Source organism: Colossoma macropomum, unplaced genomic scaffold (assembly GCF_904425465.1).
Source record: "Colossoma macropomum unplaced genomic scaffold, Colossoma_macropomum, whole genome shotgun sequence".
Lineage (NCBI taxonomy): Eukaryota > Metazoa > Chordata > Actinopteri > Characiformes > Serrasalmidae > Colossoma > Colossoma macropomum.
In genome coordinates this window covers 12,332,140-12,357,553 of record NW_023494807.1, presented here as the reverse complement: position 1 = coordinate 12,357,553, position 25,414 = coordinate 12,332,140, and the positions used below count along the sequence as shown (strand labels likewise).

At 38.3% G+C, this 25,414-nt stretch overlaps 2 protein-coding genes and 1 long non-coding RNA gene across 3 annotated transcripts; 1 reads left to right on the top strand and 2 right to left on the bottom strand.

Annotated features, from left to right (window-relative positions):
* Window positions 1-1,208: 1,208 nt before the first annotated feature.
* LOC118797404 lies at window positions 1,209-8,577 on the bottom strand. Its single transcript, XR_005005936.1, has 3 exons — window positions 8,426-8,577; window positions 8,224-8,294; window positions 1,209-1,433 (listed from the first exon to the last, which is right to left on the bottom strand). It is a non-coding gene; the product is annotated as an uncharacterized LOC118797404 (long non-coding RNA).
* A 749-nt stretch (window positions 8,578-9,326) lies between these two features.
* Window positions 9,327-13,921, top strand: pnrc2 (proline-rich nuclear receptor coactivator 2). Its single transcript, XM_036556117.1, has 3 exons — window positions 9,327-9,513; window positions 10,070-10,285; window positions 10,973-13,921. Exon 3 carries the CDS (start codon window positions 10,994-10,996, stop codon window positions 11,474-11,476), a length of 483 nt encoding a protein of 160 aa, XP_036412010.1. The 5' UTR covers window positions 9,327-9,513; window positions 10,070-10,285; window positions 10,973-10,993; the 3' UTR covers window positions 11,477-13,921.
* LOC118797498 (macrophage mannose receptor 1-like) lies at window positions 12,660-24,370 on the bottom strand. Its single transcript, XM_036556871.1, has 10 exons — window positions 24,361-24,370; window positions 24,085-24,155; window positions 22,872-22,913; window positions 21,593-21,779; window positions 20,795-20,871; window positions 17,994-18,341; window positions 17,554-17,910; window positions 17,107-17,451; window positions 15,583-15,827; window positions 12,660-12,797 (listed from the first exon to the last, which is right to left on the bottom strand). The coding sequence occupies exons 5-10, from the start codon at window positions 20,823-20,825 to the stop codon at window positions 12,660-12,662; spliced, it is 1,464 nt and encodes a 487-aa protein (XP_036412764.1). The 5' UTR covers window positions 20,826-20,871; window positions 21,593-21,779; window positions 22,872-22,913; window positions 24,085-24,155; window positions 24,361-24,370.
* Window positions 24,371-25,414: the final 1,044 nt, after the last annotated feature.

The window sequence follows — 25,414 nt, the reverse complement described above, 5'->3', positions numbered from 1 at the left end:
GTTCTTACTCATGAAGGTGACATCTAGTTTGAGCAATATGGGAAATGTTGGATAAACAACAAAAGTATGTGGACATCTTTTCTAATGTGTGGGTTGGACTATTTCAGCCATACTCATTGCTAACAAGTGCATAAATCAAGAATAGAGCCCTGCAATTTCCATGGACAACCAATGGTGATAGAATGGGTCGAACTGAAGAGCTCAGTGACTTTCAGCGTGGCACTGTCATAGGATGCCACCTTTCCAAAAAATCAGTTCGTGAAATTTCCACCATGCTGAATCTGCCCCGGTCAACTGTAAGCAATGTTATTGTGAAGTGGAAACGTCTAGGAATAACAACAGCTCTACCCCGAAGCGGCAGGCCGCACAAACTCTCAGAACGGGACCTCAGAGTGCTGGAGCGCGTCGCGAGCGAAAATCGTCTGTCCCCAGTTGCAGCGCTCACTACAGAGTTTGAAAATGCCTCCGGAACCAGCGTCAGCACGAGAACTGTTCGTCGGGAGCTTCATGGAATGGGTTTCCGTGGCCAAGCAGCTGCACACAAGGCCAAGATCATCAGGCGCAATGCCAAGACTGCCCCAAGACTGCCAAGCAAAAAACAAACCAAAACAAACCAAAAAAGTATTTCTAACAAGGGAGGGTAAGTTGCACAAATGCAGCTAATTTGATTTGCCTCATGTATGACCTTAAGGTTTAGCTATCTTAAAGTAAGATTCCTCTTAAAATCTACATTTAGCACTATTTGACTTTGTGGGACAGAGAATAATTCAGATATGGGCATGGACGGATGATTTTGGGAAGATTACAGCTTTCTACAATTATTAAAACAGCATGGCTTCTTATTAAGAGAGTGCGAGGGCTAGACTGGCCTGTCTGCACTCCAGGCCTGTCGCCCATTGAAAATGTGGAGCATTGTAAAACGCAATATACAACAACGGAAAACCCAAATTGTTGGATAACTGAAGACTTATACAAGAATGCGAAAACATTCCACTTTCACAACTATTAACAATAATTGCTGTCCTTTGTTCCCAAACAATTACTGAACATTGTTGAAAGGAAAGGTGAGTTAAAATGGTGATAAACACGCCTCTGTCCCAACTTTTTTGAAACATGTTGCAGGCATTTATTTGGAATAAACGTAGGCAAAAAACACATTAATTGGTTGAAACATTAAAGGTCTTAGCTTTGTGCTGTTTTCCATTGAATACAGTTCAAAAAAGATTTGCAGATCATTGTCGTGTTTTTATTTACATTTTTCCTGCTATCTAAACTTTCTTGAAATTGGGTTAAAGAGTAGAGATACATTGTACATTTAAAAATTAAGCATAAAAATGTACTGAAGTCTTGGAAAGAGACGTTGCGGGTTCAAAACCTGACACACTCTGGTCATTCAAGAAGAGGTCCAACAAGCCTGGCTGAGGGTCAGTTGTCTAAAGCACCAAAAAGAAACATATGCAACAAATGTTAACTTAAATAAAACAATAAGTTCTAACCTACATAATGGAATGAGACACTACTGTTTAACAATTTAATAAATAGTATTCAGAGAATAGTGGGTGAGATAGCAAAAATGTATTTAAAATATAAAATATAATATCACATCATTATAATACTACATAGGGTACAATTATCTTTATTCAAAGTTTGCCAATAATAAAGGAGTAAACATGTTCTCTTTGTAATGAAACAGTGTTCTTTAAGTGCTGACAGTATCCACAGTACGCTCAAAAAAGCGCATGGTGATATAATTATGGTGGTGATAAAATATTGTCATATTGCCCACTCACAGTCCCAAGTCCTGTGTTTTAAAACGAGTTAAGTAAGGAAGCCTTACTGTGTTGAACATGCTTTGTGAGACAGGCCCACTGTGCTGAGGCATACTTGAAGATTTTGAAGCTGTTATCTGCTGTTTAAATGAATAAAAATCTGTTAGACTTACGTTATGTTTTGGTCTGTCGTAGGGCTGCATGATATGATCATATCATAAGATGTCCATAAAGCTGTTGGACAACACAATGATGATATGAGCAGCGATACATTGTTATAAAATTTGTGTGTCTCTGACTGGATGTGCTGCAAGTACAGATTTGTTTATTTTATTTATAAAATAGCAAAAAAATACAAAAGTACTGTTCACTTTTGTGCTAAATTAAATAATAATACTGTCAGCTAATGACTTGAACTGTAAGTACATTATTGTGGTCTGTAAGGCTGTAAGGACATAGTTTTAATGAGGCGCTGCTTATATGAAGAACCAAAAACCATTTGACAGCTAATGGCGCCCCCTTGTGGAAAATTTGTGTTTTGCAAATGTGAGTGAGTTCCATAAGGAGATTGAGTCTAAAAACAGTCACATACATTTATGTTACACACATTTTACCATACAGTCTATGCTTTTTACACATAACGCTGATTGTTACTTTGCCGTTGTGTGAAGTAATTTGATCCATTCTGTCACTGTGGGCCATTATGATGTGTTTATGGCAGAAAGTCATATCACGATAACAATAAAATTACAATTTATCAGGCAGCTTTAGCCTGTCATTAACAATGTTTAAGCCGGTGTGCCTACTTACACTTCTAACTGTCATATCTATAGTTTTATATGCATTTTGGGGTTTCTAAGTCTTGTGTTTTAGCATCTCATTTACTAATAGTAAATTGTGCTTTTGCTGTTAGGAACTCCAGTGGTGGAGAAGAGGATCACAGACAGACGAACACCTCTACCTTGTCTGAGCCAGTAGTCCAGGTCCCAGTCAAAGGAGACTCCTCACCAAGCCAAAGCAATGAAGCCCAAAGCTGATGGCCTTCATCACAAGGCCTTGCTAAGAATGGACTCAGTCAAGGTTGTGTACAGGCCAGAAGACTTGTGAACTGTTTCACCATTCTTTTCAGAGACTTTACTAGGTGAATGTTTTCATTTTGGCCTATTAAATGGAGTGCAAGTTCATTATGGGTTGTCATCCAAAGCAGCATGGGCGCGCCTTTTGAGCCTTTCTTCCTCTCAGTGGCCCTTATATAGCAAAGATGTCTACACTGAAATTTGATCTTAAATATGTGCATGCAAATTTCACCATCTCATACATTGTAATACAGCATTTTAATGTTATTGTAGGAAAATAATCACACTACAGTCACTTCATTCTGCCTTCTTAAAACAAAGCTAAGACATATTGCTTATTCTTTCCAGTCATTACAAATATAACACTATAAAGTTGGGTATGGGGGAGCAGTGCACTCACTGCTTAATCTCGAACTTCGCCTACGAACACAGTCCTTGGCCCAAAACATCTGTATGAATTAGGATGTGATTCATGTAAATGGTATGTAAATGAGGTACTGGTAGGCTGGCACTTGATTTCACACACTGAAGCTGGTCCACTCGTCATACGAAAGTTTCACAACAGACACAGAGTAGGTCGTTAGAGATAAGGAAAACACATTGATAAATAAAGGCCAATGTGTCTTCCTTATCCCTAGATCCTTGAACACTATATAGAGACATTTGTCAATACTTCCATGTTCTGTAGATTGTGAGGACAACCGCCATAGCCTCGAAACAGTAGAGTTAGGAATTGTAGATTATCTCCTGTAATCAGATTTTATGTATTTTACTATAGAGTGTATTTCTTGAATGTATTTTACACCTAGGAGGACATTTTAATGCCTTTTGTATCTCCATTAGCTCTGTGGTATGGTGTTATTTTTGTTTGTTTCAGGACGTCATGAAACGTGGAGGATGATTGTTCTTTGAGAAGGTTGTTGTGTTTGAGACATGTGCTAGACATGGTGGCATGGCAGAAGATTGTGGAAGTGTAAAAGATGACTGTAGAGATTATTCATAACCATTCAAGGCCTTCTGGATCGCAGAGCCACATGGAATTTCACCAGATTTTCAAAATTTCTGCAGTATTCAATTGTCAAGATGTAAACAGAGTCATTCAGAGTAGTTTGGTGTAGTTGTGTAGTTATTACATGAAATGGTTAAGAATGCAGTCTGACACATTGTTTAATAATAGATGAGGCTTTAGTCTTGAACATTTTTTCCCAAATACATTCATGGTAAAGAGGTATTGTGAGGAAAATGAAGCGCATTTTTTCAGAATTGCCTCTACTTTACCACAACCAACATTACATATAAAAAACATTTAGGTTTTGGATAGTAAATAAAATGGCTATAGTTTTGTAGACAATGTGACGCCTAGTTTCTATCGCCACCAGTGTAAAGATTCTGCGAATATCTTAACAATGAACCAGTTTGCATTAAAACCACTCTGAATGACTGTTTACATCTCAATGCCTCATTGAATTATGCAGAATTAGATAAGTCATGGAATTCCCCTTTAACTAAACACAGCCTCGTTGGTGATGTTTGTGAACTAATCCTGCCTCCATTTGCGCTCACTGTAGTCATGAACATACATGAGGTGGCGTTTAACTCCTATAAATTAAGTTCAAAAGCTCTTAAAAGTATAACAGCAGTGTTAAAATGTTTATGCTGTTCTGTGTTCAGGAAACAAATACATTCTTTTATATTAAAATGTTTAAGCGTTCATAAACTGATTTTGCTCAAATGCTCCATATTAACCCATTCATTTTGTACTCTCTCCGGAGCGGCCACTGCCCTGCTCATTTTAGTGCTTTTCGTGCTTTAACACACCTACTTCAACTCAATAATAGGCGTTAAGGAGCTGATTAGTTGGATCAGGTGTGTTGGTGCAGTGGGCCTCCAGGACCAGAGAAACACTTGATTAGGACACAGTAGGCCTATTACTTACTCTGAGGTATAAAAAATGAACAAAATTTGGAAGTAACACATTTCATTGCTAATGGCAGACAAAACCAGAGCTTCCCAAAGCGGATTTTGGTGATGTACAGATGGTTATTTGCAAAACCTGGAAAAAGTGCCCCATGGCCCATGGTTGACATTCTGTCAGCATAATATGTAGAAGCAGTCAGTATGGCTTTCAAATCAAGATATCAAAGAAAGAAAGTCTGTTTGCTTGGAGGTATTGATCCGTACCAAATTGATAAGTCCTGATTACACATTATTGCCTGCAATAACATATTCAGACACCTACAAACCCAAGTCCAAAAAAGCTAGGATAGTAAGTAAATGCCAATGAAAACAGACAGCAGTGATTTACAAATCCTTTTTGACCTGTATTCAAATAAAACAATACAAAGACAAGATGTTTCAACTGATTAACATTGTTTTTGAATATGCTTATTCCAAATTTGATGCGTGCAATGCCTGCATATTATGAAAAAGTTGAATCAGGGACATGTTTACTATTGTATTACATCACCTTTCCTTTTAACAGCATTCAGTAGTCATTTGAGAACTGAGAACATCAACTATTGTACTTGTGAAAGTGGATTTTTTTTTTACATTCTTGCTTGATAAAACACTTAAGCTGCTCAACAGTGGGGTCTTTGTTGTTGTATGTTGCAATACTAATGTGTGAGACATTTCCAGTGGAAGACAGGCCAGTCTAGCACCTGCACTCTCTAACTATGGAACCATGCTGTTGTAACACATCCAGAATGTGGCTTGGCATTGTCTTTCTAAAACAAAAACAGACGTCTCTGGAAAAATATTTAGTCTAGATGGCAGCATGTGTTGCTCTAAAATGTGAATGTACCCCTCAGCATTAATGGTGTCTTCACAGATGTGTAAGTTATCCATTCCATTGGCACAAACACACCCCTATACCGTAACAGATGTCGGCTTTTGAACTTTGAGAACACATCCTCACTCTTAGAGGACTATTTCTTTCTTGGATGCTCCTTTACACCCAAACATGAATGCATCACCTGTTTATGATGTTTTTAGAACATTTTACTATGTTTCTGGTCTTAAATCGCCTGCGTCCCAACTTTTTTGGAATGTGTTGCAGGCATCAGTTCTAGAATGAGTGTATATTTGCAAAAATAATTCAAAAAGTAAAACATTAAATATCTTGTCTTTGTCATTTGTACTATTACTACTGTTTGTATTTAAATAAAGGTCAAAGTAAATTTACAAGTCATTTGTTTCTTTTTTTATTTTCATTTTGACTTCTGTCCCAACATTTTATGGAATTGGGTTTGCATAATTAGCATGTAAATACTGCATTAGACTACACTTGGCAGGAGCTAAAAGCATCCAAATCACTAAATCACTTAATTATTTAGTCTGTGGAAAACTCAGTGATATTCTATCTTTTGTGCCATGAGCGACACCATCTAACACATTGTTGTGATCGCAAAAATTATTAATAGGTACATATCTGGGATGGCTGGAAGACAGTCGGGAGCTTTCTTAACTTACCAGATCGTCGCTGTGTTGACCGGTGGCATATCAACAATATTGCATGCGTGCCATGTGTGACGTCAATCGAATACTGTTTATTTTTACAGAAATTATTTAAGCTATTTAGGTGACTACTGAGTTCTAGTGTTTGTTAGCAGTGTTTTCCTCGATGTTTTCATTCTAAACTAAGGAGGCAAAACTTGGGCTCCAGACTTCGTCAGTCGACTACATCTGGGATAAGTGGCAAAATGTGTAAATTTGATTTTTTTTTTTAATGATTCCTTTAATGCCTTTGATTTCAGAAGAAATGCTGGATAAACTTTTGAACAGATAACGTTGACTTGGTTGACTCAGTTCACAGACTTATCTAAGCATAGTTTTATTGGTTCAACGATAATGTCCATCATGTGTATCCTAATGACGCCTGTAACAGTCACTTATTCAGGGCCTCAAAGGTTCCCAAAAAATCTCCATAAAGTCAGCTTTCAACCAGTTTCACTATCATATGCTGTGCCACGAGTCCTTATCTGATATCACAATAACCTTCTCAAGGAACAACCACCCTCCCAGCACCATGATATCCATTAAGAGAAGAAACACCACACAAACATACCACAAACCTTGTGACACAAATCACAATAAAAGATAGACTGGACATTAATATTGACAATAGAAACCAAATGCTGTAGCAAGTGAGGGTTTATGTGACCTTGCATCACTTGTCTAGACTCAGAAACAATCCAAATGTGGTATTATTCAACACTTTGAGATCCAAAACACACCTCTTCAGGACTATCCATCAGGTGTGAGTAACAACAAATGGTCACTGGGACACTAGACATTAACAAAAGCATCACAACTTCACACCTAGACATCTTCCTGCCATCGTCAATACTACGGTCCAATCTACGCACCTCTCCTGTGGTTTTGATCTAGTGATGTGAGAAACAGAGGAATGGGCGATAACAATCCTTCCACTGTGAGAAGTTATTCAGTGGGGGTTGGGTGTGGGGGTAGTAGAGTTTTCTTAACTTGAGGGTTTATCTGTTGATGTGATAATAGAAAGATCTCTTCAGTTCCAAATGTAAAACAAAGGGTTAAAGCTAAAAAGGATTTTCTGGATAACATGCAAATGAAATTAGTTTAAAGGCCTAGTAGGTTTACAGCAGGGGAGGGGAACTGAGTGCTGGAGTCCAGCAGTTTGCTGATTTCTCGACTCTGACACAACAGCTAAACCTGGTAATTAACTGCTGTGTTGCATGGGGTGTGTTCAACCTGCAAAATACAGGAGGTCCTGGGGGGTCCACAACCCCCTAATTAACTTCTTGGACCCCTGAATATCTCAAAATTAAAATTCTGTCTGTTGTTTGGTAGAAATAATGAATTGTTATTCATTTCCCAACTGAAGACAACAGAGGAGATGTGTAAGATCTCAATCAAAGCATGGAATACTGCATTAAGAAACCACAAAAGAGCATTTCAGAAAGAATTGTTAAATAAAACATTTTGTGGCCACTGAAGCTAGCATGAGCTCCACTATGGCGAGTGAGTTAGCAGCCAGTCGACATGGGACCCCCAGAATAACAGAAAATATTTTGCACACTGGGTGTGCTTGAGCAGGAAAACCGTTGAACTGTGCATTAATCTGCCCCTCCAGGACTGAAGTTCCTCACCCTACATTTTAAAATACGTTGAGGACAAATAGAAATCTCCACAAGGCATAAAGCAGGCCAGGAGTGGACTTTCTTGCAAGAAAGACATATTTGCTCTGAAGAGCTTGTCTGAGTACAAATGAAGAGGTGTTTCAGCCTATAACTAGATCTGAATGTTATCCAGGGTGTTATGTAGTGTTCTGTAGCGCAGCATTGTATTCCTCAGCCTCAGTGGTTTCTCACTATACTACCCAGCATGCATTATGCAAATACCTCGTAGAAACACTGGGGATCCCTGTGGTGTCAGTCAATCCTGACCGGTAGCCTGGTCACTGATCTACAGGCTAATAAACAGAATCAAGCTAGCATTAGTGCAACTAAATAAAACAGCGGTTCTATCTTATCTTGGCGCAAAAGATTTTCAAAAACTTGTCTCAGCTGCTATTTTTAGCCTTATAGCTTGTAGTCGACATACCATGATGAGGCTGTCATGTAATCCATTCTCCCCTTTGTTTTAGTGATTTGAAGAGTTAGGCTATATGTAGCTACAATAAGATACTGGGCTTCCTAGCAGTATTATCTGTCTTCTGTGTTCGCTAACTTTAGCTAACAGAAAAAAGGAATCAAAACACCCCACCCCCAAAAATCCACCCCAAAGCATTTGTAGTTTTTTTTTTTAAAGTTTCTCTCACCTTCCTTCATCACCAGGGGGTTTCCAAGTCTGGAAGATCTCGCTCTAGAGGCCAGGAGACACCGCTATGCAAGTGTTTACAACAGATATAACTATGTCATTTTTTAATTTTATTTTGGCCAAAGTTTTTTAGGAATGTGCAGATGTATTTAATTTGACTGCTAAATTGGTCAGATTTAATTTGACTATGCTAATGCTGCTGTGCAGTTAAATTTGGCAATAAAACAGATAAAAAGAAAGGTATGGTATCATAGAAACTAATCATTTTCATCGTGAGAGAAATTAGATGTGTTGGATCCAGACAACTGGTGAGAAAGTTGAGAAGGCACCGACTGGGAAAACTGATGAACGGTTTGAACAGCTGGCACTGCTCTTTGTGTCCACAGCGGAGTGGAATTAAAAAGAGGTGTGAGCTGTCAGTCAGATATGAAATATCAAATCAAATTATGGGACTTAGAAACCACAAAACAGTAAATATTAACTGGAACAAACCAAAGAATGTACATTAAAGAAAAACGAAAACAAAAAGTTAGGTTGCGTCAACTCTCCGACCGTTGCCTAGCTCGTGACGTAACGAAAGCGGCAACAAGCGCGTCTTTCTTCTCTTATTGGTCACTGCGGTTCAGTGCTCAACCCTGATTGGTTGGTGCCCGCCAGACGTGAACTACTTATTCTTGATAGAGAAGCCATTTTGTTGTAAGTGAGATAGAGACGGAGGAGAGAGAGAAGAGGGGAGCAAACATCTCTGTTAGTTCTAAGTCGTCGAGGTTATTTCCACGTTGTGAAAATAACGTCTTCACTTGGAGCTACAGTATAAACAGCCAGCCTGTATTAAACGACGGGCTTTCGCCATCAAAACCCCGAGGAAGTCGGTAGGTCGAGATGTGTTCGTTTCCTGTTCTGTTTGTTAACAAAGTCTGCCGTCGCCATGTTGGGAGCGAGTTCTTTGTTTTGGTTTGGAGCCAGAATGCATGACCTAGATTTTTCTTTCTTGGCTGTTTTTTTATCTTCAGTTTACTCTATGCTTGCATCCCTTTGGCTTTTAATATTTCGAACGCATTAGCTAGCACCATGGTAGATAAAATGAGTAACGGTATTCTTTGCAAGTCCGCTCCATTCCGCTGTTTTTCCTTTTCAGATTAACTGTTTATGTAACTAGCTAACGTGAATTCAACAGTAATCGCAGTTTGTTTCATCACTCAAATCATCACTCAACAAAGTTTAGTAACGTTAGCTGTTTTCCTTGTGGTAACACATTTTACTGAAAGGGTTAACTGGCTGATTTTTTTCAATATTTTTTTCACTCGGTGAAAAAGTAACGGTTAAGCAAATCCGTGATCTTATTTGTGCTATTGCGTCATGTATTATTAGGAGAATTATTGCAGAAAAATAGTCAGAAATACTGACACTTCCAAATTGCCTTTGTAGATCAGCGGCTTCCCAGTGCGCCGTGTGCCGGGGTGAACTGATGTTCAACTCGGCTTCACGACAAAACATCACTCGCTGGCACATGAAAACCTCGGACACTGTGGGCCTAAAGCGTGCAGTGAGAAGTAGATCAACTACTTCGAGGACCTGGAGCCCTATTGGGGAGGAGAAATTAAGAAATAAAGACATCTACGCATTCATCTTCAACACAAAGAGGTAGGTCTCCACTTCTCTTGAAAACAAGTAGGGGGATGGGCTGAGGCTGCTCTGCACGTAGCTCTTTGTTACTGCCAAGCGAAAGGAACGTGGCCAGATTTATTTCCCTTAACGTCATCATTTTGCTTTTAGACTTATTTTTAATTAGTTAGCACTGTAGTACATTTTTTGCCCTTTTCATTTGAAAATAAACTTTGTGTTAATACAAAAGCAAACCAAATCATTAATGCTATATTCAAGTAAAATATTTGCCTCCTTCCTTTAAATAAAGTTTATGCAATGTTAATACTACATTATTCATAAATGAAAATGGTACTTGATTACTCAGTTTTATTCATTGTAAAGATAGTTTAGTAGTTATTGGTTGGTTCCTTTTTTCCCCTTTCCTTCCTTCCTTCCCTTTTCCTCCAAATAAATTGTTTACGTAACATCAATACCGCAAATATAGATGAAAATGGTACTTGATTGAAATCTTCATTATGGTAAACAGATTGGCAACTATTATTTGCTTACTGTTCCTTCTGCTCGCCCTTACCTTGTTTAGTTATTACAACATGAATTTTACACTGAGAATTTTTATTTGAAAAAGTGAGTGAGCAGAATCAAAAATTTGGCTTTGTAACTTTTGTGTTTTTTTGCTGCAGCTTGTCTCTTCCACTTTGTAATCATTATTCTTACTTCCTGTAGGTGACATCCAGTGTGAGCAGTATGGGAGGTGGTGAAAGATACAACATTCCAGCATCCCACCCTGATCACTCTTTGTCCAAAAAGAACCAACAGGTTGGCAGGGCCAAGCAAAGGAGCCGTAACCAAAATGGAGGAGTGCTTGCAGCATCCTCTGGAGCCCCGGCAGGGCCCCTCCTCCACAGCCATCGCAGGAGCGACAAGGGTAGCGGTTATTCGTGGTCTCCTGAGGCGCGGCAGGCCGTGTCCGCGGAGAAGAAGAAGAATGGGTCAGTTCGTTTCGCCACACCGTACGACCAAAATTGGGAGGGAGCCGTATCACATCTGAACAACCTCTTGGCAGCTCAGTGTGGCCACAGTTATGCAGGAGCCAAGTTCAGTGACCCCCCATCCCCTAGCGTTCTGCCCAAACCTCCCAGCCACTGGGTGTCTCTACCCATGGTCCCTTGCGATCGCCGTGAGATGATGGCCTTTCAGTTAAAGAGCCTTCTTAAGGTTCAAGCGTGAGAACGAACCTCACTGATCTCTCAAAGCCAGTGATGGAAGGCTCCACTTTGACCTGTTACCCTCCTGGAACGCTGCAGAGCTGCAATACATTTTTTTTTAAAGCGGTTTCGAATTTATTTTATAGTGACCATTTTACAGATTTTTCATTTTTAATTGTGAGCTGCTTTCCTAGACCTAGATTAAGGCAGAATCCTGGAGTTTTCATTGATATGAAATTTCAGCTGAAGACTAGACTTAATCTTTCTCTAAGAAGCTGACTATGAACTGGTTCCTGTCGCCAGGTTAAGCCTAAATCTGGACTAAAGGCTTTTTAGTGGTGAATCACCATTTGTATGCGGCTTTAGTCCAAGATTAGGCTTAGTTCTTGTCCAGAGACCAGCTCTTATCTTTTTATCCTCAAAGGTGTACAGCTGTTGCAGCCTTGCAGGTGGGAGAGCTCTGGTGGAGTCGTATGCCTTGGAGGATTGATGAACTGGATTTCCTTCTCGTTTATGTTGCCGATATGTTTTGTTTTTTTTATTATGGCCGTTAATGACTATGCGGTTACACATCGCTAGTTTGACTATGCTTTGGTCTCTGAACAGTTTATTTTCCAAATAGAGGCTTCTTGTGAGACCTTAGCATGAGGTTTTAATCATGTCGAGGTTATGCAGAAGCCTCTTGGTGCTAAAGCACATCAGAATTTGTAGCATACTGATCGTTAGATTAGAGAATGCCACATCTCTATTGTTAGTGTCGTTTCTGTTTTGGGGGGAAGAATATGCTGCTTGACCTTGTTCTGAAGATACCAGAGCAACTGAATGTGGAAGAACAAGCTGTTGTATGTAGATGATTTAAAGACAGACTGATGGGTTTAACTGTGGCACACAGACCTTGTACTTTCAACTCCTGTACTTTTTTTAAAATTGCGCTGTGCGCACTGCACTATGGGTGTTGAAATTTCAACATGGTTTGTAAGTTCCACTGTAGCATAAGCCCTGTTGCGTTAGGTTATCAATCATAAGTGTTTGTTTACTAGAGCAGTGTAGGTTTTTTTTTTTGTTTTTTTTCCCCCTTCCTTATCGCATGGTCACAAGTGCCATATATGCCATAGCAGGTAAAGCATTATGCTTATTTCTTGGGAAATTATTTGTATACAATCAGTGATGTTTATTTTAATAAGCTGTCTGAGCTTGACACGTCCCTACACAACACCAATATGGCAAACTATGCGGAGGAGGTCCAAGCTGCGGGATGCAGGAATGTTGCTATTGTTTTTCCCTGGTCTTGCTTCATGGCCTTGTTCGCCATGTGCTGTGTTGTGAGGTGATGTTTTGTAGCACTGTTGGACACAAGTGTGAAAGTGTTTACATTCTCCAAAAAAGGTTTTAACCTGAAGCCTGCCAAAATCATAAAAATTCTTCCCTTTCATACTTGATGTCCACATTGCACTGTTGTTAAATGGTGTTCAGAAGTTGCAGACTGTGTTCTTCCTATGGCCGGTATGTAATGTAACGCTCCCCGTGTTATTTCTGCTTGTAAGCGTGTTAAACAGCGTGTGGAAGTGTTGGTACCTCTCTTGCGCAAGAGTATTAACGGCCATCTGAAAGATGACAAAACAAAGCTGAAGACTTGGATATGTAATGGAGCCATGTAAATAATGAAATGTATAAAATATTGTAGCATATTGTACATTGTGCAGGGTTGTTTTAAACCTGCTGATAAAGAATTTTTAGTAATAACACTGAATGTAAGTCATGCTGAAGACGTGGCTTGATATTAAAATGCTGAAAATATTATTTTTGTTTAAAAAAAAAAGAAAATATTTGCCTATAGCACATGGAAACCCCTGCACTGTGCGACTTCTGCCAGTGATCTTGCACATAATGCTTTTATTTTTTATAATGCACAGTACAGAGGGAGAAAACCAGCTTTAAGTGCAAATTAAAAAAAAGACAACAAAATTAAATTTAAAATTTTAAAGTGACTTTACACCGCCACACAATCTTATTTCAAATGGACTATATGTTAGGCACTTTTATATTAGTAAAATTTTCACCACTTTTCCCCACCCTCTCTTTCTTTCCTCTGAATTTTAATTCTCCCATCTGTTCACTGTTTTTCACTACATTTCAACGTTTTTCATTTTTACCTCTCGCCAGGCAGCAGCTGTTTTGTATCCAAATCTCAGTCTTTCCTCCGCAGACTGATTGTTTTAGATACAAGATGCTGTACATTTCCAATTTAATTTCTGTTCCTTGCACCAGTATTTTTCTGATTTGTGTGCGTGTTAAAGTCTCTCCAATGAATTGGTTTTTGAATTTGTCCCAACCTCAAGTGTCACTGTGAAAAAGAAACTATTTGCCCATTTTATTGTAATTGATTTGTACTAAAGTTTTATTGGCAGCACTGTGTAATTTGGCCTAAAAAAAAATCTAATAAATTCCCTTCCTTTCCCCCCTAAAACCTTGTGTATGTTTTACTTTATCTGAAGTGCTCTTATCATATCCCAACATAAAGTTTGGTAAGGTTTGATGTAATCCATTGGTTAAAAATGGTCTTGCTTCACTATTTTGTATGTTTTTGAGTATAATTTCTAGACGTTTATTCATTCTAACGAGTTGTCTTCATGCCATTAGTATTTTGCAGGGCAAGATGTGGTCTAATCTTGCCTAGTTAAAAAGAATTGAGGATGTGTGTCGTGCCCTCTGGAGGCCAATTCAAACCGGCTTTTCATGCCAGGATAAGGGTTATGGCTGTTCACATATAATTATGCACAAGATCGTTTACAAAGACTTTATGTTTAGAATATTTTGCTTTGTGTCTGCTTATGAAAGTTCTGATACAGTTGGAGACACAACATTATTCAAAATTTGAAAGTCACTTTTTTGGTTTTTGTTTTAGGTATTTATTTTTTCAAAGCAGTAGAAACTCCTATATCCCAGTAGATCGTCCCAGTTATTAAGTTATTCACGATCATGCGCCATCTTAATTGTTGTATTGGGTTTATACAATAGTTCTATAAATTGAAGGTGAAGCAAAGAAGCCCAAATGTTGGTCTTGGCTGTTTTCTGCCAAACAAGTGATTTCTCTTCTGGTGTGTCACAAAGTAGTAGCTCAGCTTTCTCAGTGTTTGCCAGATGGAACTGAGTTTTTCTTCCAGCCACTCTGGAAAGCATTGCCTGTTTTGCAGCCCATCTTTCTTGCTGAATTGCATTGTCTAGGAGATATACCTTTTCTACAGAGTCGTTCTGCCAACTAGCCTGCCATTCCTGCACAAGCTAATGAATTTCATTACCTGGATTAAGTGCATTAGTGTTGGGTAAACAGGAGGCAGTATTTTAGATACAGGTTGGAACTAAACTTTGTAGGAAAGTAGATGTCCAAGAGGGTTGGTGGCTGCTGCTGTAGGGGCATTAACATGTTTGAAATTTGACCTTTTACTGTCACTTTTTTCTGAATCTGACCAAAGGATTGCCTATAATTCTGTATGACTATTCATGAGGAGCTAAATTTAATTTTGGACACCAGGTGATTCATAAAGACATTTATGATTTGCTTTATTTAATTCATGCGAAAAGAATTGGAGACTGTGTTGCGTCTCAAAACAAAACTTTCCCAACAGAACAAAGTTTTTTTTACTGGCATGTTATTCGTAATTGTTCTCTTAGAACCACCCCCCAGTCCCACCCTTCCCCTCTTAGTCTTGTGTTAAGGAAAGCAATGGAAAAAAAGTCTAAACAAAACTTTTCACAGCTGGTGAAAAAAAGGCATACATAATCCGGCATACATAAAGCATGCATGGTGTCTGATTTTGGCAGTACTGCTCTAACAAAATGGTGGAAAAGCAGTAACAACAAGGGCCAAAAAGGAACATCAAGTTAAGATGCAAACTCCAGATTATGGCTTTTATGTAGTTCTTATTACCTTTTCAACAGATTCTTTTAACAAATGCTGTTGTAAAACATTGAAGGCAGTATAAGAAAGATGAAGCAAAACCCAGTAGCAATGTGGAAATGTATTCTGACACCTGCAGTGTTATTAGGGTAGGACGGATCACATGCAACTGAATACCATTTGCCATCGTGGTCTATGCTATTCGCCATTACTGTGCAGTTTAAGTTTACTTCAGGCTGATCAGTCGCCCAGTTTCTGTAGGCAGAGCGTCCTCCATCAGTCCACTCCCAGTCATCACGCAGCAGGCCGATCCAGAGGGACGTGTTGCTGGTCATCACTAATATCTTCACTGCTTCGTTCTGGTTCTGATCTCTGATGCTGACCAGGTCAGTGTAGCTCTTCCTGCAGTAACTCTGAGCTTCATACCAGCTCATGGAGTCAAGGATTAAATGATAGCTGAAGATGAGGTCAGTATCTGTGGAGGTGAAAGAATGAACACATTTATTCTGAATAAGAGTCACAAGGAATGAGAACTAGTTACAAGTGAATTACGAGTATCAACATACCTTGATTAAAGTCGATTACTCTATAAAACATCACTGGTTACATTTACTTTCTTAATAACTCAAGAAATGACTTGAAGCAGAGCCTGATGGACATAACCATTTATATGCTTCATGTGTGGACAATAAAAAAAAAAAAAATCCAAAGAAACATAGAAGGGCTGGGGAAGTGTACCAGTGTCTACAGTAGTTCTGTCCAAAAGAACCTCATATTCCAGAGAGCATCACCTAGAGAGTACTCCAGTTTATCACCCCAAACAATGAGGACCTCACCAGTGAAAAAGGGGAAAGCTTTCAGGAACCTTGCCGCTAGGAGGGGCCCAAGAGGCTGAGCATTATGTTCAGAAAGCATAACATATACCCTGAATATAATGCTCAGACTCTATATTATTCCATTGTCATACTTCATGTAAAATAGAGTGAAGTGTATACCCCTATGCACAAATCAAAAAAATTAAGTTTATTTAATTTAGCAGTTTAAACTGGTAGCCATCACCTAATTTGATGATTAATCAAATTAAACATACTATACTATAGTCATGTAAAAGTCCTGGGTAGCAAGTTTATTCCTGCATTAGTCATGATTGACAATGACTGTCACATGTCAAACTTCCCTTTAGTTGGCTTCATTTGGCAGCTTCTTATTCAAACTTTCTGGTCTTTCTTGATTCTGGGTTGAGTTTGTGCAGTAATGGGTGGCAATGCTGAATTCACTGACTGGCGGCAGTGGTATGTGCACATTCTTTAAAAGCAAAAGTTTTAAGTTTTTAGACACTGTGTGTAAGTACATCCATGGGGCCCACAAGCAGGTAATAGTGCCCAGGGTAAGATATTTGGGTGGTGGGGAATTGCCCCACTAAATGACTCCCTGACGCCCCACCTGCTCTGCATGATTTTTTAATGTTCATTAAGTCAGTTTTTATTTTTGGCCCTTAATAATTCATGTTACTCAGATTAGTCATCAAAACAATTGTTAGATTACTTGATTAATGCCCTGCGATGGACTGGTGACCTGTCCAGGGTGTTTCCTCCCTTCCGCCCGATGACCGCTGGGGTAGGCTGTAGCTCCCCCCGCGACCCAGAAAGATAAGCAGCTTTGAAATTGTGTGTGTGTACTTGATTAATCATAAAAAAATCATTAGATTACTTGATTAGTAATGTAATAGTAATAGGCCTTTATATTGTAGTTACCTTGTTTATAGCACACATAGTTTCTTTTCTCTGTGCACTGAAGACTTTCCCATGAACCATCAGTCTTCATAGCAGCACAGCAAGTCCCTGATCCACAGACCCCTGTCAGATTACTGAATATGACATCATCACCATTAGACCATTTATAACTGGACTGACCGCGACAGAGCCCAAGCCAGGCTTTTTTGCCACTTTCAATCTTCAAAGCCAGTTCAGCATTGTCATTATCACCGTACACAATGATATGGTCAGTGTCGTTTGTTATGCAAGGTGCCTGAGCCTCAGTCATGTATGCAATTTTCTTCTCAGTGAAATTGAGACCATCTGGGACTGTAGGCGAAAAATCTGCAGAAGAATGTTCTCATGTAATTAATGTCCAGAATATTAATGACGTGAAGGTAATGAGGTAATGTTGAGGTAATGAGTTGTGTGAATGTGTTTTAATACCTGTGGTATTACTAAAATAGCACAAAGCAGACTCAGCATTACTACATGGCACTGAATACCATTTCCCACATTCACTTGTAGTATTCATCATTATTGCACAATCAGATGATAGCCGAGGCTGACCAGTCGCCCAGTTCCTATAGGCAAAGTGTCCTCCATCAGTCCACACCCAGTCATCACTCAGCAGGCCGATCCAGAAGGACGTGCTGCTGTTCAGCCCTTCTATTTTCACTGCTTCATTCTGGTTCTGATCTCTGATGCTGACCAGGTCAGTGTAGTTCTTCCTGCAGTAACTCTGAGCTTCATACCAGCTCATATTCTCAAAGATTACATAAAATCTCTTTTGTTTACTAACATCTGTGGAGGCAAAAAATGGATTTTGAATTTGAGGTTCTGAGTAAACAACTCAGTTAATAGTTCTGTTTAATACTGTTGATTACCTTGTTCATAGCACATGAAATTTCTTTTCTCTGTACAGTTAAGACTTTCCCATGAACCATCAGCCTTCATAGCAGCACAGCAGGACCCTGACCCGCAGACCCCTGTCAGATTGCTGAAGGTGACATCATCACCATTAGACCATTTATCACTGAACTGACGTCGATAAAGACCAATCCATGCCTTTTGGTTTCTTTTGAGAAACTGAGCCAGGTTGGCATTGTCTTCATCATTGTACACACTGGCGAGGTCATGATATTGTTTTTTGCAGGCCGCCTGAGCCTCAGGCATGCTCACAATCTTTGGCTCAATTATAAAGAATGTTCGTAGATGGACTGTGGCAGAAAAGGCTGTGGAAAAATACTCTATTGTTAAAATCTAAGAGACATTGTTCACAGTATGTCCAGAAATATCCAGACACCTCTTCTAATTAGTGAATTCAGCTACTTTAAGATGCACCCATTGTGTTCAACTGTGCACACACAGTTTGTATAACCATAGAAAAGCATTACAAATAGAATGGGATGCTCTAAACTAGCTAGCTAGCTGTCGCTAACAAACTAGGCTATGGCATTAATCTTCATTAGATCTACAGTCTGTGGTAAAGAACAAGCTGGCAGCATTTTACATTATCACAGTCTGCTTAGTTTACCTCACTATTAAACATCCTTGATTGTCTTGAACAGTAGAAAAGTGGAGCTTGTCAGTCTGCTACAGTAAAGGAAGCTGACTGTATGGACTGCATGTGTCTTGTGCGGGATGTAAAGATGTTATGGAAAATGTTAATGTAAACCAAAGATCCTCTCTGTGTAAGCCATTTCGGGTCGCTTTTTTCCCCCGCTATCTGGCGAATGCAGAGGCAACCAAAGAGCTATTGCTACTGCTAGGAGTATAACTGACTGTCTTCAAATGATCGTTGCAATGGAGAGAACAGACTACTCAAACTACTGAAACGGCTTTTCAGGTGAGACAGAACTTGCTAACTAGATACAATGCCTTCTGTTCTCTGGTTAAAAGGGAAAAATTTGTATATGGCATCCATTTTTGTGCTGAATAAAGATGGAGTCCCCCTTATGTTTATGATTTTGTTCTGAAGTTAGATTAATAGCTTAGTTGTATTGATTAACCTGTAGATCAGTGGCTAGGCTAGCTGTCAGCAATGACAATAAATATGCATCAGTAAAGGAAAGGAAATGATTAAATGAGGAAAGTACTTAATGTCTTGTGTTGATATAGTTATGACATTATCATCAGATACATTTTAAAACCAGTAAAAGATACATTTATACAAATATTATAAAATATTTATAAATTCAAATGTTTATAACATAAACATTTGAAGAAACTCATCAAAATATTGGTGTCCTTTTTTAGAACTTCCAACTTAAATTATTACAGCCACCAAAAGCAACTTCCAAAGAAAAACTCCCATCTAGCTTCTCCTCTACAGAAACTTATGCCATCTTACAACATTGATAACACAATGAAGAGTACATCCTACAATAGAGTGAAGAAACTGATAAATAATGTTTGCACTTGTTTGTTTCTTCAGGAAATGCTGAAAATTGTTCAATATCAAATATATAGTGGGGTCAAAAAGTCTGAGACCACTGGTGAAAATGCTTCTTTTTTTGCATTCCTTTCTAAATTATGCAGCAATTTTCATTCTAAATGATATTATCATAACAATTTGAGTGAAAAGTAGAATCTTTAAATGTTTACATGCCTTATACAATTTTTCAGTATTTGGTACAGTATGTCCCTTTTGCTTTAATGACAGTATGCGCTCAAGCTGCCATGGAAGTTAAGATCAAATCCACCTAAGAGTCGTCTGTACACAAGCTTCAGTGGAAGGAATAAGAGTAAAAAATCTGACCTTTTTGTACCTTAACGTCAATTTCAGAACTTTGCTTCAGTTTGAACAGTGACCTAGAATATTTCTTTTCTTCTTCATTTTAATTGTGATAACTTCATTTTGCATTTCTCAAGATTCTGAAACTTTGTTGTTTATTCCAGGTTTAAGCAAACAAACAAATAACCCAAAGAAACAGATTTCCATTGTGGTCTCTACACAGCTTTTTGGTTACATCTGATAAAAATAATCATACAAAATTAGGTATAATTATTAAGTAAATAACTTTTGTCCTGTATTACATGATCATTGTTCATACAGCATTTAATATGTTGATAGCTTAAACCTAATAAACACCTTAAATATTTTTGTTTTTACTCAAAACATTGCTTCAAATATTTTATATTTTTATGTGCTCTAAGGACTAAGAATTTGAAACTGTTTATTGAATGCTAAAACAACTGGACCTTTGTGAAAGATCAAAGAAATGAAGAGTGTATGTTTGTTCCACTTAAATGATTGTCATTTATCTTTTGCACCCAGCTACCAAAACAGTGAATTGAAGCTTTGTTACCAGATGAGTCCAGGAGAGGGCACCGTCTGCTCTCGTATTAAAGTTTAACATCTCTTCATTGGAACAAACACAAAGCTTTTCACATCAACCTTTTGCATCATTTGTAGGTGTCTATTTTAAGAGCATTCACTCTAATATTTGACCTGTATGGTTCTTGTGCATCTTGCAACTAAAACTACAGCTTCCATTTTCGTGGACTTGTCTAAAATGATTTATCAACATTAGAAAGTTTTGATTAACCAGACTGGGATTAAGCCTAGACTTCACTATATGAGTGGAGAGGTGCCATTAAAGCACAAACATTGTTCAGAACCAGTTTTACTCTATGTCTGGGAAACAGATCCACTATGTTTAGAGCCAATAGGGTTAAAGCTTACCTGAGAGAAGTAAGAGTTGGAGGGTCACCATGGCGACACCAAATACACACACCTGTGCTGAGCTGGTCCTCTATGTGCTAAAAAAATTGAGATACACATTTAAGAAAGATGGTTCTTTAAAAAAGACAATGGTTCTATTTAGAACCATTAGTTCTACATAGAAGCATTTCATGCTTTAGGGATTCTTTGCGTGGTGAAATGCTTCTTTAGAGTGAAGGGGGATATGTTGTATATGGCTATATACAGAACTTTTTTGAAAATGGTTCTAAATAGCACCAAATAGGCTTCTTCCATTATTACAAGCTTGACATTGTAAAAATAGCAGAATCCTTTTGAAGCTATATAGAAGCATTTCATGCTTTAATGGTTCTTTGCATGGTGAAATTTTTCTTCAGACTGATAGAGAATGTGTTGTATATGGTTCTATACAGAACCTTTTTTTGAAATACAGCACCAAATAGACTTCATTTATTGTTACAAGCTTGACTTTGTAACAGTAGCGGAACCCTTTTTGAACCATTTCACCATGCAAAGAACCATATAAGCATGATATTCATGGTTCTATATAGAACTATCGCCTTTACCAAGTTGAAGTAATCCATTACTTTGCAAGATGTTGCATGTGTTCAATGTAAACATCACAAAGAGTAGCATTAGTTATTCAAGTACTTAAATTTTGACATCATAAATATATTCTTTGAGGTGATAAATGTATTCTCAAAGCAGGAGCTGAATTCACTAACTAATCATCAAAGATAAAAACAGCTTAAAGAAGTATGAAGAGATGCTAGGTCTCACCTAGTGGTCTGTTGGTTGCTGTTTGCAGTGTGATCCAACATGGGTATTGGAGCCTACAGGATGGACAAATCTGTCACACCCGAATATGCAGAGCAGGCACCACTACAGCAAGTGAAGAAGAAGTGACTCAAGTCCAAAGGGGAAAATGCTGATTAGTGTCTAACCAATTATTTTCAAATCAACAGACCTGAACAGTAGAAGGAAATACTTCATCTGTATTCAGTATTAATCAGACTCTCCTGCTTTCTTTGTCCTTTATGATGCAGATGTACATCTGGACTGTTTTATTGAATTAGTCAAATCATGTCCATGCTGCCTTTGTGGCCTTTGCACCTTGTAAATGTGCTGTAAGACTTCAATAAACAACATTAAAACCAAGACAATGGAATGGATGAGATGGAAAGTTATCCCTAAACTCCTTTCAAAACTTGTAAGGCAGTTACTGATAGCTGGCTAGAGCTAGCCTGCTAATGTCAGTCAATCACTGTGAGCTACATTACCTTGATATCTACCTTGTGTGGACACTGGACTTTTCTGACATTCTAGACTAGATAACATCAAATGTCATTTAAGTCGCTCTGTAGGTCAACCTATTCTGACAGCTGTTGCTTTACAGCATATATTTGATTTGAAGCCCAAGTCCACAATTATGAATCTAACACTACTGAATACTAAGTCACTTACAAACAAACCTTTTATAGTTAATGATCTTATTACTTCACATAAACTAGACTTCATGTTTCTGACTGAAACCTGGCTAGACTACTGCAACAGTGCAACTGACCGTTTTCTACCAATCTTTAGTTCTATGAATGTATGCAGTGCTAATAGAGGTGGTGGGATAGCGGCTATTTTTAAAAGTACATTTCAGCGAGAACAGTTAGCCTTTGGGGACTTCTCTTTTGAATACCTCAGTACTGAACTAAACAGATTTTATTAATAACAATTTACAGACCACCCAAGTTGCTAAAAAAGTCTAAACAATCTAGATGTCTCCTACCTTAACAATTATAGACCTATTTCTAATCTTCCATTCATAGGCAAAATTATGAATAAAGGATTTAAATGATATTTGTATGATCACAGATGCTGGCAAAATATCTGTGCTAGCATTTCTTAATCTTAGCGCTGCATTTGATACCATCAGTCATAACATTATTTTAGACTGACTTGAAAACTAGCTAGGCCCTGGTTCCAATCATATTTGGAAGATAGGAGCTACATCATTGCAAACAAAAACTATGAACCTAAAAGAGAAATGTTGACATTATGTCATTACCTGAAGTCAGTATATGACTGGATGAAAGAAAGCTTTCTCCAACTAAATAAAGAAAAGACAGAGGTAATTGTATTTGGTAGTAAGGAGCAAAGACTCAATGTCAGCGCTCATCTTGATGCCAGAGCTCTAAAGCCTAAAGATTAAGTCAGAAATCTTGGAATAACAACGGATTCAGAACTGAATTTCGTCAGCCATGTAAAAGCAATAACGAAAGCAGTCTTTTACCATCTCAAGAACATTTAAAACTTTAAAAAAATGTATGTCACAACAAGACCAAGAAAAACTAATTCATGCATTTATCTCCAGAAGGCTGGACTACTCCAGTTGTCTCTTTACTGGCCTTCCGAAAACTACAATCAGACACCTACAGCTTATTCAAAATGCAGCTGCTAGTATGCTAAGAGATCCAATAAGAAAAAGAATAAGAGATCCAAGCACATTGCTCCAATCCTCAGGTCACTGCACTGGCTACCAACTCAGTACAGAATTGACTTTAAAGTGCTTCTAATTGTGTATAAATCACTGAATAGCCGTGAACCAAAATACATTGCTGGAAGTATATGAAGCTCTCTCTTCCAGTAGCTCTCTCTGATCACTCTGGACTGGTCAGTTAGTAGTTCACAGAATCAGAACCAAAGAGGGTGAGGCAGCGTTCAGTGACTATGCTGCTGTAGCAGACATTAACAAGGCCGGAAAAGTAGATCAGGACAGTTCAAACAGCCACACCGCACACAGGGATATGGAGCTCCGTGTCGTTTATTTCTGAACACATGAGACATGGGGCAGGATTAGTGTACATACGCAGACGCGCTCTCTCGCTCTCTCTCTCTCTCTCTCTCTCTCTCTCTCTCTCTCCCGTTCAGCATTCACAATGCTTTTTTCAAAGATGCATATGCATACATATACATAAAGACAATAAAACTGGAAAACTGTGAAAAAAACCTAAATGTAAACAGTATTGTTAGATCGACATGACAATGTGAATAATTATCAGTGTAAATAAAAAGTTCACATTAGATGTACACTCATGCACTGTAACTATATTTAACTGAGCAAAATCGCAAAATCTAGGCTGACTGAAACGCTGAAAGGCTACAACAGAAAGAGGCGTCGAAATTGAAAAACTATAATCACACAGTGAGCAAACCATTAAAATTTGCCAAAACTCCAAACGAACTAGTTTAAACAGTACAAATTCAACAGTAAAACATACCTCAACACATGAGACATGGGGCAGGATTAATGCACATACGCAGACGCGCTCTCTCTCTCCGTCTCTCTTGCCTGCACGAGGCATAAAAAAACGATGTGCATGCAGTACATTAAAAGCCCTGTTTACACTTAAAAGTTTGGAAAGAACATTACATATACACGTACAACAGTGCTGCGACTTCACAATGTAGTGTTTATATCTTTAGCAATGACTAAAAGACCTCTTTTTATTCTTAGAAAGAGAACTATATGGGAGAGAGTGAAATCGCCTGCTTACCCGTTCAGCATTCACAATGCTTTTGGCGATTTACTGGGAAAGCACACAATACACAGGCATTGTGTTGCACCAATTAATGCCCCATCTACAACCAGCAAGGGGGGAAACTCATAAAAACCATACACATTGAAATTAGTTAGAAACTCAGATATTTCACAGTAATATTCATTTATCATTCCACAAAGACTCTTAGTAAAGCTTAGTGAAGTTCACAATAGTGATGCAAAATAATATTCAAATAAAAAAAAAAATTAAAAATAGTCAAAATCAGTATTATTATGGCTACACTGCTAACTGATGAAACAAACTCCCAGATGAGGTCAGATATGCTCCAAATGCAGCCATTTTTAGACCACATTGAAACGTAGAGAGAAACTTTAAAGGTGTTTTTGCTAGCATGAATATCCCAAGCATTGATTTACAGATTAGAGATAAGTTTTACTTCGATGTAAGATTTTGTTCAGTTACGGCTGCTATTCAGTGGTTGAAAGCGGTAACTTTGGTGCTCTTCCTCACTTGGAGTGCTGGATATGACTCGTGTGCAATCACAATTGCATGTCTTCATATGCATTTCTTGTGTCTTTGTAACAATCCTTGCAAAAGCCTTTCTGAGGTCTCAGGATCTCAGGAATGTTATAAGCTGTATTATTATCTAATGCTTTTATTTTTCTGTGTTAAGCGCTTTGAAATGTCACTGTGCATGAAAGGTGCTATACAAATAAACTTGCATTGCCCTTGCCAGTAGGTCAGGTGAGTAATTTGTGCAAATATAATACTTCATGGGTTACAGATCAGATAAAATCACATAAATCACATGTAAAATTAAGTTTCATTTATTTGAATGCAGCCAGTCACCTGCACTCATGCTGTGTATCACACTGTTGGGGAATCTGGGGAGGTAACCTGTAAGCAACACTGTTAAATGAAGAGTGCAAAGCAACTGAGAAGTTGCTGCCTGAGCCAATTGCAGATACTGCCTACAGCAGGGACAGCTACTGCTCAAAATACTCAAAGTTCCATTTTCCACTTTTTAGTTTTTAATAAACTCACACTA

Coding starts and splice junctions, on each gene's coding strand:
- pnrc2 (XM_036556117.1), top strand. CDS start 10,994: ATGGGAGGTGGTGAAAGATACAACATTCCAGCATCCCACCCTGATCAC.
- LOC118797498 (XM_036556871.1), bottom strand. CDS start 20,825: ATGGTGACCCTCCAACTCTTACTTCTCTCAG. Junction 15,828..17,106: donor CTATGTGTGCTATAAACAAG/GTAACTACAATA, acceptor TCACCTCCACAG/ATACTGACCTCATCTTCAGC. Junction 12,798..15,582: donor GGGCGACTGATCAGCCTGAA/GTAAACTTAAAC, acceptor TGTGTCCAACAG/TGCTACAAAACATCACCTCA.